The sequence below is a fragment of the Anopheles darlingi genome, chromosome 3 (genome assembly GCF_943734745.1).
Source record: "Anopheles darlingi chromosome 3, idAnoDarlMG_H_01, whole genome shotgun sequence".
NCBI lineage: Eukaryota > Metazoa > Arthropoda > Insecta > Diptera > Culicidae > Anopheles > Anopheles darlingi.
In genome coordinates, this window is record NC_064875.1 from 8208967 (window position 1) to 8221466 (window position 12500).

Here is a 12500-nt window from a genome sequence, read left to right on the forward strand (position 1 = left end):
TGACGATACGATACGCTTCGGTTGGGCATACGTCGATGTGTGTTGTGAGTGAGGTTTATCACGTTTTCCCCTAATCCCATCCCATCCAATCCCTTCGATAAGGTGTCGAGAATAGAAGTTGAAGGAAGTGAAAAGAAAAAAACAAGTGTAGTAAGTTTTTGCTGGTAAATCCTCGAATACCGTTGCGCGGTCCCCGTTGAAGGTGCTGCAGAAGAAGATAAAAATATTCCTGCAAGCTGTATCTTGGTGTGATAGTGTTATCAATCGAGGCCATTCGAGGAGTACAGCAAGTGGCAGCAAAAGAATTCATCATCCAAGGGCAAACCACATCTGTTCCAGCAAAAGGTAAGTAAAATCTTACTAAGAAACGGGGGTTAAGTTCAGAATCATCGGATCAAAGCGATTTGTTACAATCCTTCCACTTTTGCCAAACAGCTTAAGATGTATTCGTTCTTCAGGAGCACGTGAGATGACCCAAATACATTGTTGTGTTTGCCAAACATTGAGCTCCGTGAGCTCGATGGTACGTAAAGATAATGTGTGGCAGACGGTAATCCCCCCGCTTGGATTCGCCGAAGATTCGCCATCCTTTTAATCCTTTTTGAAAGCACACGTCGTCCGAACTCCAGTTCTCTTTCTCTCACTCTATGCTCGCAAGACGGCGCAACAACGTCGACCCACCTGGTTTCCCAACATTCCCCCTCCCCGTAGAGAAGCAAAGGACATCCAAGGCAAACATCCTTCCTTTTCTTCTCTCGGCTATTTCTTCGTGCTGCTGGTGTGCGTTGGCTTATATTTATTTTTTTGGGCCAGACGACCTTGCTGGCACATTTTCGCGACCTTGCCGAGCCGAGGATACTCTCCTGCTGCTGTTGCTGCTCTTCCTGATGATGGATGTCGGCTTGCGTTTGTGTGGGTGAAGGACGATGTGGTTCTCGAAGAGGATACTTTGGAGCTTATGTACTGTGCAGTCTGGCACAGAGAGCGTAATGTGGGGTTTTCCGTGAATTCAACATTCGATTTTTCATCTGGTAGACGATCTTTGAGGTGATTTCCAAAAAAATCTTGGCCGCTATGACCGCCCAGATTCACATCGTAACCGTGTGGTTCCACACGTTTTACCTCATTGTAACGACCCCAAGAAGAACGCTGACCATGGAATACTCTTGCGCCAACATCGTTGCAGCGCAGTTAATACGAGTCGCAACGTAACAGCAGCAGCAGCAGCAGCAGATACATAGTGCTCTTCCAACCAAAAGAAGGTAAAAAGCATTAAGCCCACTTTTCAAGGCACTCCCACCTCCCGCTGGCATCGGTCTGTAGATATCGTCTGCTCTGTGTGGTCTCTGTGTGCAAAAACTGTGTCATTTTTATATTTAAAGGAGGCATTTACAGCCGCTGGAAAAGAGGGAGATAACAGGAGAGGTAGGATATGCATCCTGGCTGCTGGTGTGCTGGCCATTCGCACAACTTTCACATTCGATCGATCGTTGCGAGTGATTTTTATGAAGTTTCTGCCGATCGGTATCGATGAATTTGGCTTCTCGGTCACCCTCTCTCTCTCTCTCTCTCTTTCTCTCTTAATAATGCCGGATTTGTGCGTGGCATATTTTTGGCGATGAACGAACGGGATAGATACGCGAAACATTGACTTGGAGGATGGAGTATTGAAGGTGATGACCCTTCTGGAGTGAAGGGATAATTAAAATTAATTTCCTCTATGTAACACCGCTACCGTTAGTCGATTCCGTGGTGCAGACAAGGACTCACAAACCCACAAAGTGGGTTGCCATTTTGGAAGGGTCAGCCGACAACGTCGCCAGCGAATCAACTTCGATGGTGGGGGGCTCAGAGAGGAGGGCTCAGGGTTCGTGCCGGAAATGGGAGGTAGGCCGAGTGGCGGAAACCTTTCATTGAGGGGGTTTCATTTTGGGCGCCAGCGGCTATTCTCAGCTCAGAGACACGGATTGGGTCAAGAAGCCCTTGCGTTTTCAGACAGATGTTTTGGGGGCCCCAAACGCAGACCCACACACATACACACACAGGCCAAGGCAAGCGAATCGCTGTAATCGCTGCACAAGCATATATACTTCTCCAGCACACGAAGCTGCTACGTCCTGAACGTGATCGCGAACTTCATCGCGCCACAGTCATCTCGACGGCCCCCGGCCCCGACGCCACCCGGGTATTACATCGCCCCGGCGACGCACTTCGCGATGATCGACACGCGGGTCTCGAAGCGAATTCAATCCGATCCGCCGCCAGCCTCTGCTACCGCCAGCCCATTCCATACCAATATCGCGAGGTGCGCTCTCTGCGGACCCCTCCGGGGCACACCCCCTTCATCTCCTTCTCCCTCTTCACCACAAAAAACCAAAAAAAAAATAGCGAAAACCACACAACAATAAGCAGAGACGCAAGGCGCAACTGGGAAACAGCAAGAAGCGAAGCGACGAAGAGACAAAAGAAATAACCAGTTTTCCCTCCTCCTCCTCTTGTGGAGCCGACTTTCAGCCAGCCCGGCACTGTCCAGCGCCGATCCGGACTCGGAGTCCATCGAGGTTTGGAGGCCATTATTTTCCGTGCCATTTCGGAGGAAGGGTGGGGGACATGACCAGGCATCACCAGGCCGGGCGGCCGGACACACTATGTACAGTGCGTCGTCTACAGTTCGGTGCTGTAAATGCATGGATCTACTATTGTGTATGGGCTAATTCAAAAGTATCTCGCAAAAGTCCAATGTTTATGACGGACGTTAAATTACATTCTTGCCGGAAGGAATTATTAATAAAAAAAAAGTCTTCAGGAACATCTCTCTAGAGATCGCTCTGCAGCCAATTTAGCAAAGAAAGTAACAGCATCAAGTGAGGCCATGCTCAAAGTAGGCGAACCTTTGAAGCAATGGTTGGACCAGAGGCGAAGCACGTGGGTGCAGACTTCATTTGGTTGGCGACTGTCCGAAGGCTGTGGTATCTGTGGTTGCTGTGATCGAGTAGAGGAGGGCTCAGATGGGGGGTTGCGTAGTGGAGTAGAAAATTGGCTGACCAAGTCCGAACGATACCTTTGGTCAGCCTCTCGGCCTCTCAGCCTGTAACAAGACGAAACCGCACGCGAGACGAATGCGTAGACACACCGAGATGATGCTCACGAGATGGAGGCCCCGCTTTTTTTGGGGAAGAAAATGTCATCATTTTAGTTCGGCCGTTTCGGCGGTATGGTTGTGCGGATTGCGTGTGTGTGAATGGAGATGAGAGCACACTCTGGCCTGGTACCAGCTGAGCGGTTGACCGGTGGTTCCTTTCTCCTCGTCGGTCCGAATCCACAGTCGTGAACGTTGCTAAAGGTTAAATGAAGTAAGGCGTATAGATTTGATCGAAACCTTGAAGACCGGCATTTTAGTGGTTTAGTTGTCCGTATTCTGTTTTCCAGCAGAAGGGGAAGATAAACGGCAAAACGCGAAACCAGAAAAACAACGCTCATGAAAACGATAGCGGAAAAAGCAGTGGAAATGGCCGTGTGAACGGGTGCAGAGCTCTTTTCACTTTCACCTAAAAAGAAAAGCAAGACGGTCGAAGCACCGTCGCCTTTGCTGTTCGTGCTCTGTGCTTGTGTTGTGTACCCGTGTCGGTATAGTATGGGTGGCCACGGATTTTGAGCCTTCCTCCGGGAAAAATGTGGAGCAAAAGCAAAAAGGATAAAGGATTGTGTTGCCCTTCGGCCTGCATTTTCGAAACGATACTACTAACTCAGAGAGAGAGAGAGAGAGAGAGAGAGAGAGAGAGAGAGAGAGACCGAAAGAGATAAAGAGAGAGGTTCGCTTTTTCCGTCCTGTGCCTGATGTGGGTGGTACAGTGGGGCGTCTGTTTCCCGCTCAGCGAGAAAGGACGAAGTTCACCGAAAGCTTTTCTGGACGTAGGAAAACCGTGAAAATGGCATTGAAAACCGAGCGAACCCGTCGTCGCCGTCGTCATTGGCGTGATGATGCGAGGGTAAATGGGCTAAGGATCTCATCCAGCAACGTGGCTCAGGATGCTCTCACTTTCTTCTCGTGGGTCAGTTTTGTTTTGAAATGCACTCCCAAGGTCTTGTGGCTTAATTTTCCTTTTAGAGGAAAACCGACGATAGAAAAACATTATTTTAATGCAAATCTCAGTAACACATGAGGCCGTTTGCTGGTTCCTTTTTTCTCAGACTGGCGACACGTACTGGGACGAAGCGCCCCAATTCTGAGTTCGATGCAACGACCCCAAAAATTTATTGCGTTGCAGAACTGCATCGCTTGAATTGCATCGAGCGTGAAGGGTAAGCCAGCGAGTGTTCTCGCTCGCACGCTCACCGTTCTGGAAAGGTAAAGCAATGCAAAGAATACCATGCTCTTCTATGCTCCAGTAAGTCCCAAATTGAGCCGCTCCTCTCCGCTATGGTCGAGAACTGCATCTCTGACGTCATGCATACAGTATTGGACATGCAAAAAACGTACCAAGCCATGTGTCGAATTTCGCACGCCCCTTAATTGCTCACCTCAATGTTTAAACGCACGGTGATTGGATTATTTTCCAGGAAGCCAGTTTTGAACAGTATGATTTATAGCACAATTTATTTCATCAAACATTCTTTGATTAAAATTGTTTGAGTATTTTTTCCGCCCATTACTGTAGTCTCGCGCGCGCGTGTGTGAGTGCCCGTGTGTATGTGTTTGAGCTTGACATTGAACTTGAGACGCCATTTCCAAATAAGTTTCTCCGTTCCCGCCGTGTTGTGGTGTCTCCGGCCCGTGATCCGAGGCACCTCCCCAAAACGAAGGACCCAAATCGACCGCCGATCCGTGCGTGCGTGCAGGCCGTGAGTCTTTCCACCTTTGCAGGTGGAACCACCTTGTGCGGCAACCCCAAAGCGTAGGAAAGTGATGTGAAAATTTGCTGCTAGTTGCTTGTTTTTCCTGCACTCAGGTGAAGTAACAGATTCCGGTGGAAGAGTGTGATTTGCGGTGGGGGCACGGAGCCGGTGGTCAGAAGTAATCAGTGAACCAGTGTAGACGGAATCGGACTTATCTATTATTAATATTTTCTGCGTGTTCGGTGGACATACGAAGAAATTGTGGAAAAAGTGATGGAAATGGACAATTTCATTGTAAGCAATCAATCGATAACGGTTAGTATTCGGTCAAGTAGTCAGGTAAGAAAAAATCCATCCCTTTACGCAGGCACCTGATACGGGGATCCGTTCCCTCTCCTGCAGTCAGTATAGGGTGAAGTTATCTGGAAGCGATTAGATTAAGGGGAAGTTTGATACATCTTACATGTGGGTTCAGTTCAATTTGAACGTTTTATTGAACAGATAACCAGTCTCTCCTCTCGGCAAACACAAGCATAACCCCCGGGGTGGCTGGCCCCGTAGTAAAACTAATCCACCGGCTTCAGGGTGATGAACCGCGACAGCACAAACACGACGGCGATCGTAGCGAGGACGAAGCAGACGGCAAACATGTAGAAGCTCTCCTCGGTGAACACATCGGTGAAGGCCGGTATCTGGTGATACCAGTTCTCGATGATGGCCATGTGTCCTCCACCCTTGCCCAGCTTTTTGTGTGACATCGTGTCTCCTCTGCTGTTGGTTTTCTAGCCGCTGGACACTCGGGACTAACGCCGTTTACCGCCCGCTCCGCCGACAGCCTTCTTTTCTGACTTGGTCTTTACGGCGCTGGTGACGATTTCCTTCGGTGCTAGTGCGCTCACGTGCCTATTGCACAGCTTCAGCAGCTCGAGCGTGGACAGGTTTTCGCTGTTTAGTTCAACCTTTTTCAACTTTGCCTCGGCTGCAATAGAGTTGGAATTGAAACTATGAAAATGGTTCTGCATTTGTACGGTTCTAGTCTAGCGCTGTTTACCTTGTACTGATGGTATTAGCTGGAAGACAATCGAGGGGGGCCGCCGGTCACAGAACACCTCCGTCTTCAGCACGCAGGTCGGGTTGGTTTGTGAAATTTTCGGCGCCGAAAGATGGTGCAAAAACTCCCTGCAAATATGAAGAAAGGCCATGGCCCCGTTATTGAATCCGGAACGTTCTCGAATGATGGTTATGCTCTCTCCTGCCCATAGTTTTATCACACTCTTGCTCGTGTTGTATGCTAACTGGCTATCTCGTTCTTTTCATCTTTTCCCCATTTTAGGCAGCGCATGGTTAAAGCATGTCCACGGAACGGGAACTAACTCCGGGCACCACGCAGCAGCTACACTCTCTGGCCTACTCGGATATGGCAACACACATTCAACTGAACGGAGTAATAATGGGCAAATCATTCAATGGTAAGCAAGGTTGCCACTAGCTCCGGGAGTGCTCCCCGGGAATGCAAAACCCTCCTGGACGGTCCAGGACAATCCACATTGAACGCAGCACAACTCCACTCCCTATTTTACCTCGATTCTTGTGCAATTTCCTTTCCCTGTCTGTCGGTCGGGGCCGCGAGTTTTACCTGATTTTCGCAACTCGCCCCCGAAATGGTCGGAATGTTGGAACAGAAAAGAAGTGCTCGAAATACGTTGGCGCATGCGCGTATCCTTACGGGCGTCCGCCTTCCTGGCCATCCGCCGGGGAATCGCGGTCGCCGAAACCGTTGTTTGTCCTTACCTCGTCGGAACGGCGTTCTCGTGGAACGGATCGAAGGACACGGTAATCCGCTGGACCGCCTTCAGGTTGACGAGCTTCAACTGTTTTCCGATCGCGGACACGATTCCGCCGGATCGCCGGAATGCACCACCCACTTTAATGGACATTTTGTCGTCGATTTCGCGGTTTCCGCTCCGGTTCAGCGTTTTCAATGTTGTTTCATAATGATGATGATGTTGTTGATGATAATGTTGATGATGGTGAGCGTGCGTTCAAAGACCCGAGTTCAGTACTCGAGCAATTTCACGATCAAAACGATAATTCCGGCTCGTTAAAAACGACTAAAACGAAAACTTCGGTTCGTTAAAAACGATGAAAACGACAATTCCGGAGCTCACCAATCCAAGCGCGTTCGGATACGTGTGCGTTGGTGTGCGTGTGAGCGAGAGGCCATTTTGGCTCGGGAATTCTGTGAAAGTCGCGCGCCTCGCGATCCCCGTTTTCGTGCGTGCAAATTCGGTGAAAAACGGACAAAAGCGCACCTGTGCAGCTGTTGCGTTCGACGAAAGGCGGTCCCGACGGAAAAGTGCGGCGTGCGATCGGTCGCGGGCGGGTTTTTGGGCCATTTAAGGAAGAAGCTGTCCGTAGCGAACGACGGACAGAGCAGGCAAGCGTGCGAGTGTGCGAGCGAGCGAGCGAGAGGCAGCATTACACGGCCACAACCTCTTCAGCATGTATCCCGTAGGACAACGTAAGTAACGGATCCGGAAATATCGCAATTAATTGTGCACCAGGAGCAATTTCACTGTGAAAAGTGCGAAAACAGGCCATTTCCACAAGGATTCGTCATCCGCCTGCCTCTGTGTGTGTGTGCATGGGTGCGTGTGTGTGAGTGCAGTAGTGTCAACGCTGGATCAGAGGGGGTGTGGAAGGGGGCAGCATAACTCTGTGGAGAGACGAGTGACGAGTGATTTTAGTATAATTTGCTGTACTTCTCAAGTTCTTAAAGTGTCTTCCTCCTTTTGTGTGAGGATTTGTGCAGCCTTTACGGCCAAGTAAATGGGTTGAGGTGGTGCGCAAGCTTGACGAAGGGGCGGCCCGAGTGTTGTGTAAAAACTCTGCCGTGTGCGTTCCAAGAAACGCATTAATTTGGAGACGGACTCCATCCTTAAGTAGACCAAAAGACGAGATAGAATGTGGTCATCTTCACTCATAGCTCCCTATGATGCTACTTGTTCGTCGTGCCCGACGATGGGTGGTTGATGGAGTAAAAAGTGTCACCTGCTCCCCGTGTGCGTACGTCGCGTACTTTGCACAAGTGTTGCTCACTAGTGTGAGAGAGAGAGACGATGAAAACATCGAACAGCCGTGTGGCGCCGCTTTGACAAGCACCCCCGAGTGGCCAGAGAAGGAGAGAGAGAGAGAGCGCACTGAGCTGTACGTTCTTGTGCGCCGTTGCCGTTTTGATGGGCTTCTTCTTCCTTTGCCGTTGCTGGCTTTCTCCGAAAAATGTCAACAACCTTGCTACTATCGTAGTACCGTAGTACCTCGCCGTACGGGGGGAAGGGATTGCGTTCCTCTCGCGAGCGCACGAGATGCGCTTTGGCGCGTATTCTGGTAAACTATCTTCCTCCTGATGCTGCTTGTTCGGCGTAACTTGATTGATGGAACGCTCCAAACATCATCAATGGGGTTACCGAGCGTCGCGGGACGAACAAAGGGCTGTTTCATGCGTTTTTCGCCTTCAAACCAGCAACAGACATGGCAGGAGGAGAAGGGGCCAGTGTCAGGCTCTGCACCGAGTCTAGAGTGGCCTGTGGGTGTCGCCAAGAAAAGCGCGATCGTCGTCACGAAATACCCTCGCGACGCGCAGGGCGGAAAGACAGGGGGGCTAACCTAATTTTGGTTTATTTTTTCCTTGCTTATCTGCTGTTTCTTTCACACACGGATAGTGATGTAGTTCCGCTGCCGCCGGTGGTTGTCGCAAAGGTGCGTCTGCTCTAAATACTCCACCGAAAACATAGCACCATCGTAAGCGAGGAGTTGTGCGATGATATTGGCCGAGCGATCGCTCTCGATCCGCGCTAGGGTTCCCTCTTTGTTGTCTCTTTGTTTGCCTTCCACCGAGTCCACCACCGTTGGGGTCCACGGAAAAGAGATTTCGTCTCGCGGTGGCGATGTTTCGTCTGTTCTTCTAATATGTTTGCATCGCAAAAGGCTGCTGCTCCTCGTTGCTCTCGTCTTTGCTCTTCTCTGGGGCCTGCCACTCGATGATACCGCGCTTTTGTAGGTCAACGACATCTAAGCGCTTCTGTGTGAACACGTTGTGTGCTCCAACGGTGGTAAAGATGTTGAGGTTTTAGAAGAGAAATCGTTTTTCTTGAGAGAGAGAGAACGAAGGTTATGCTTCCGAAAGAGTACTGCTACCCTGGTGCTGAGGAGAGAATACTAGACTCGAAGAGATTCCCCTGTTTTGTTCCAAAGCCACACGTTGCTGGCGATCTGATGCTCGTGGAGCAGCAGAGCAGGCCCCAAAGCACATGGAGGAATATGTGCGGAGGATAATGGAATGTGCGCCGAGACGCAAAAGCAGAACATCTGTTGCATCCGCGGAAGAACACGGAACACCGGCGGTTGCTGCGTTACGTTGCCAAGGTGCTCGGTTGCTACGTCACGTTGCTGCTGTGGTTTCGTGGTGTTTCGATAGTTTTATCACCACCTACCACAGCGATTCCATTCCCTGCCCGGTTGTTGATCATTGTTGGTCATTAAAAAACAGTGATTATTTCATAGATTGCATCTAAGCCTCCCACTAGTCTTTGGCACGCTGGTCGGTTGCGTGTGGGGATGTGAAATGTCACAATCGGTGTCCAGCTGATGAATGAGCGCGGGTTACTGTGATTTTCGCATGACTCAGCAGCGCACTCGTATGGTACGGCCGGTTGGTCGCTATGTAGGGGGTGGGTGCTGGCGATGTGGATTAATAAAATTTAACGTAACTAACTGCCGGCATTCTAACTCAATGGCACTCTAACCGCCCTGTATAGAAGAAGTGCGATAAGAACTCGTTGTTTAACCAACAGCCACAGATGGCATAAGGAAGCTTTGCATATTGGGCATCACTGCCGCCGTTCAACTAATCGGACTACTGTGGGAATGTTCGCGCATTAGTCATTGCCGAAAAGCATGATGCAACATCTGTTGCCATTTCGACGTGTCATTAACATACGGCTCACTGTTCAGCCATAATTGCGTTTAGGGAGCTCATTTTGCAATAGAATATATTCGTCATACCAACTCAACATTCTGATCTGTGTTAATCATGAACATTGTAGCATAAGTTTCAGGTTTGAATGGAGTCGTCGATTGTTTGGAAAATTGTAGCAACGTTCTTTTTGTTGTAGATTTGGTTTTTTTTAAATTTTGCAACTCCCTTTGCATCCTTCCATTCCATTCCATTTCCTGGTTCCTCTGCATTTTTATGCGTCCTATAGCCCTGTTTACCCTGGTAGTTGATGCGTGTTTTTGTGTTCCTTCGTACTGTTCCCATTTCCCACCAATTTAATGTCTCGTTGTGTGGTAGAATGTGGATTGTGTGGTGATCATACGCATAGTTGTGGCGCAAAGAAAATATCGTTTTTCCGTTTCTTTTTTTTCTTCTCTTTATTTTTAGAATCACCATGGACTTCTTCGCCGCCAAGGCCCCCAAGTCCGTCTCAGTCGCAGACCAGCTTCGATACACTATCACGTAAAATACCTGCTTTCTACTTTGTTTGACACATGTTTTCGAATCTATTGTTCATAAATTACTGTCGATCGATAGGAATCAAACTGATTGGATGTAGAAGAAAAATAGCTAGCAAAGGAGGAAAACATTGATTGAGAAGATTACCGCTCTGAACCACTGAAATGCTAGTGAAAAGAAGAAGAAAAACTAATTTATGAATCGATACATTCGAAAAACGCAAAAGTGACAAAAGAATTCAAAATTCAAAAATGGATCCAAATTGCCAAAAAATAATGAAAAAAGAAGAAAATTCTACTACAACACACCAAAGAGTGCCTTATCAACGATTTCTCGTCCCGTCGGAAACAATGTTTTAGTCTAAAGAACGAAGCAGGATTTTGCCTCCCTATCTCAAAAATCAACCACGACACACAAACCATTCAATTTATATCACCTCTTGTCTTGTCCGTGCGTTTCACATCGTTGGTTTTGTGTTTCATTTATCATATTATTCTTGATCGCGGTCCTTTGATTGCTGGTTTTTTCAGATTTTCCGTTTTTCCCTTTTTTATTATTGATTTTTAATTTTGAAACCCAAAAGGATCGCATTTGATATACATTCTTCCACGGTGAATGTTGGGAGAGCTAAATGTTTTAACTGATTTACCGATGCCTGAATGCATATTAACGCAAACGTGACAGTAGAATGTCTTGTGTACATACGAATTACTTTGCAAATAACTATGTTAAGCTTCTGTCACTAACAGCATTAATCAATGAAAAACATGCTTTACTGAGTCTAGATGAAAATATGATTCACTGAGTTCGTATTCAGAAAATACGTATGGGCAAGTGTCGTTCGCGTCACAATAACTCTCTTTGCATTTAGACTTCATCTCACGTTTCTTCATTCCTTTTTTCGAACAAATAGTTTACATTCTTTTGGATGTTTTGGTTATTTTCTTTTTGTCTTTTGCTTTTGTTCTTATGAATTGCCTCATCTCGAGAGAATCATTTCTCTTAGTTTTTTCATCGCTTATATACACAAAAAACGAAGAAAGCTATGAGCTACCGGAAAAGGAGCAAGTGTTAAATACTGGAAATATTACAAGGAAGGAATTCAAAATTTGCAAACTATTTGATAAAGCGAAGAGCATGAACAAAATTTAGATTGGCAATGGAATATTGGCAAGAGGGCACAGATTAACACTGAATCCTTGAAGCAGAGCTATCGCCTGATACATCTGTACAAAGTTTCAGCATCTGGCGGCTGCAGTAGCTGTACGTCGCGCTGTGTGAGCTTAGGGAAATGCGCAGGGTTGTTGTATTTTCAGGTGCAGGTACCTCCGAATGCCGAATGAGGACGCGAAACCACATCTAGCGAATCGGAGATGTAGCCTTAGCAGCATCATCGCAACGTCAAGCAGCACCCAAAACCAAAGCGATCGCCTCGTGCCGTCCAATGACTAATATCTAATAGCGACATTTCTTCTTTTTTCTCCTTATTTTTTCTTTCGTTTCATTTTCCTCATCCTCTACTTCACGTCTATCACCACGAACTCTATTCATTTATATCACGGATAATTTGGAATGTTGTTTTTGCTATTTTTGCTCGATGATACAAAAATAACAAAAAATCCTATGAAATTCCATCGGAAATTCTGTTTTGATTGACGCTCGGCGAACGATATGACGTGTGCACGTACGCACGCAGCACCACCAGCGGGAGCAACGGTCAACCCGACTACGGTGGCGACCACAACCGGTACGCAGGGTGGTGGAGCTCAAGCGCTCGGTGTGGTTCCGGCCACACCGCCAGCGCCTCCAGATCTACCGGTCTTCACGTGCCCCCGTCGGCCCAATCTTGGTCGCGAGGGTCGTCCGATCGTGCTGCGGGCGAATCACTTCCAAATCACCATGCCCCGTGGCTTCGTCCATCATTATGATATCAACATTCAACCGGACAAATGTCCACGCAAGGTGAATCGCGAGATTATTGAGACGATGGTGCACGCTTACAGCAAACTGTTTGGTGCGCTGAAGCCCGTCTTCGATGGGCGTAACAATCTGTACACGCGCGACCTGCTACCGATCGGGAATGATCGTCTCGAGCTGGAGGTAACGCTACCGGGCGAAGGCAAAGATCGTGTATTCCGTGTCACGATCA

The 12500-nt window shown here is 48.1% G+C and overlaps 3 protein-coding genes across 6 annotated transcripts in view; 1 reads left to right on the plus strand and 2 right to left on the minus strand.

Moving 5' to 3' along the window:
• The window catches only part of LOC125953647 (protein argonaute-2), a 22225-nt gene that overhangs the window by 1171 nt on the left and 8554 nt on the right, over nt 1–12500 (plus strand). For 2 of the 4 annotated variants that reach the window (XM_049683345.1, XM_049683346.1), the window contains exons 1-4: nt 1–345; nt 6170–6305; nt 10280–10354; nt 12048–12500. The exon at nt 1–345 is cut by the window's left edge and continues 1171 nt beyond it; the exon at nt 12048–12500 is cut by the window's right edge and continues 163 nt beyond it. In XM_049683345.1, the coding sequence (XP_049539302.1) occupies nt 6188–6305; nt 10280–10354; nt 12048–12500 (646 nt within the window). In that variant the 5' untranslated portion in view covers nt 1–345; nt 6170–6187. Of the gene's footprint in view, nt 346–6169; nt 6306–6811; nt 7358–10279; nt 10355–12047 lie in introns of those variants that run through there. The other 2 variants (XM_049683347.1, XM_049683348.1) reach the window with 2 other exon arrangements.
• Nucleotides 5308–5594, minus strand: LOC125953674 (uncharacterized). The gene has a single exon (XM_049683380.1). The coding sequence runs from the start codon at nt 5592–5594 to the stop codon at nt 5403–5405; it is 192 nt and encodes a 63-aa protein (XP_049539337.1). The 3' UTR covers nt 5308–5402.
• Nucleotides 5640–6831, minus strand: LOC125953672 (uncharacterized). The gene is made up of 3 exons (XM_049683377.1): nt 6628–6831; nt 5888–6015; nt 5640–5815 (listed from the first exon to the last, which is right to left on the minus strand). The coding sequence occupies exons 1-3, from the start codon at nt 6771–6773 to the stop codon at nt 5640–5642; spliced, it is 450 nt and encodes a 149-aa protein (XP_049539334.1). The 5' UTR covers nt 6774–6831.

What these genes read in the sequence shown, in the direction of transcription:
- LOC125953674 (XM_049683380.1), bottom strand. Translation starts at nt 5,594, where the DNA reads ATGTCACACAAAAAGCTGGGCAAGGGTGGAGGACACATGGCCATCATC.
- LOC125953672 (XM_049683377.1), bottom strand. Translation starts at nt 6,773, where the DNA reads ATGTCCATTAAAGTGGGTGGTGCATTCCGGCGATCCGGCGGAATCGTG. An exon ending in GAGAACGCCGTTCCGACGAG is followed by an intron (nt 6,016 to 6,627) that starts GTAAGGACAAAC and finishes TCATATTTGCAG; the next exon opens with GGAGTTTTTGCACCATCTTT. An exon ending in GCTAATACCATCAGTACAAG is followed by an intron (nt 5,816 to 5,887) that starts GTAAACAGCGCT and finishes ACTCTATTGCAG; the next exon opens with CCGAGGCAAAGTTGAAAAAG.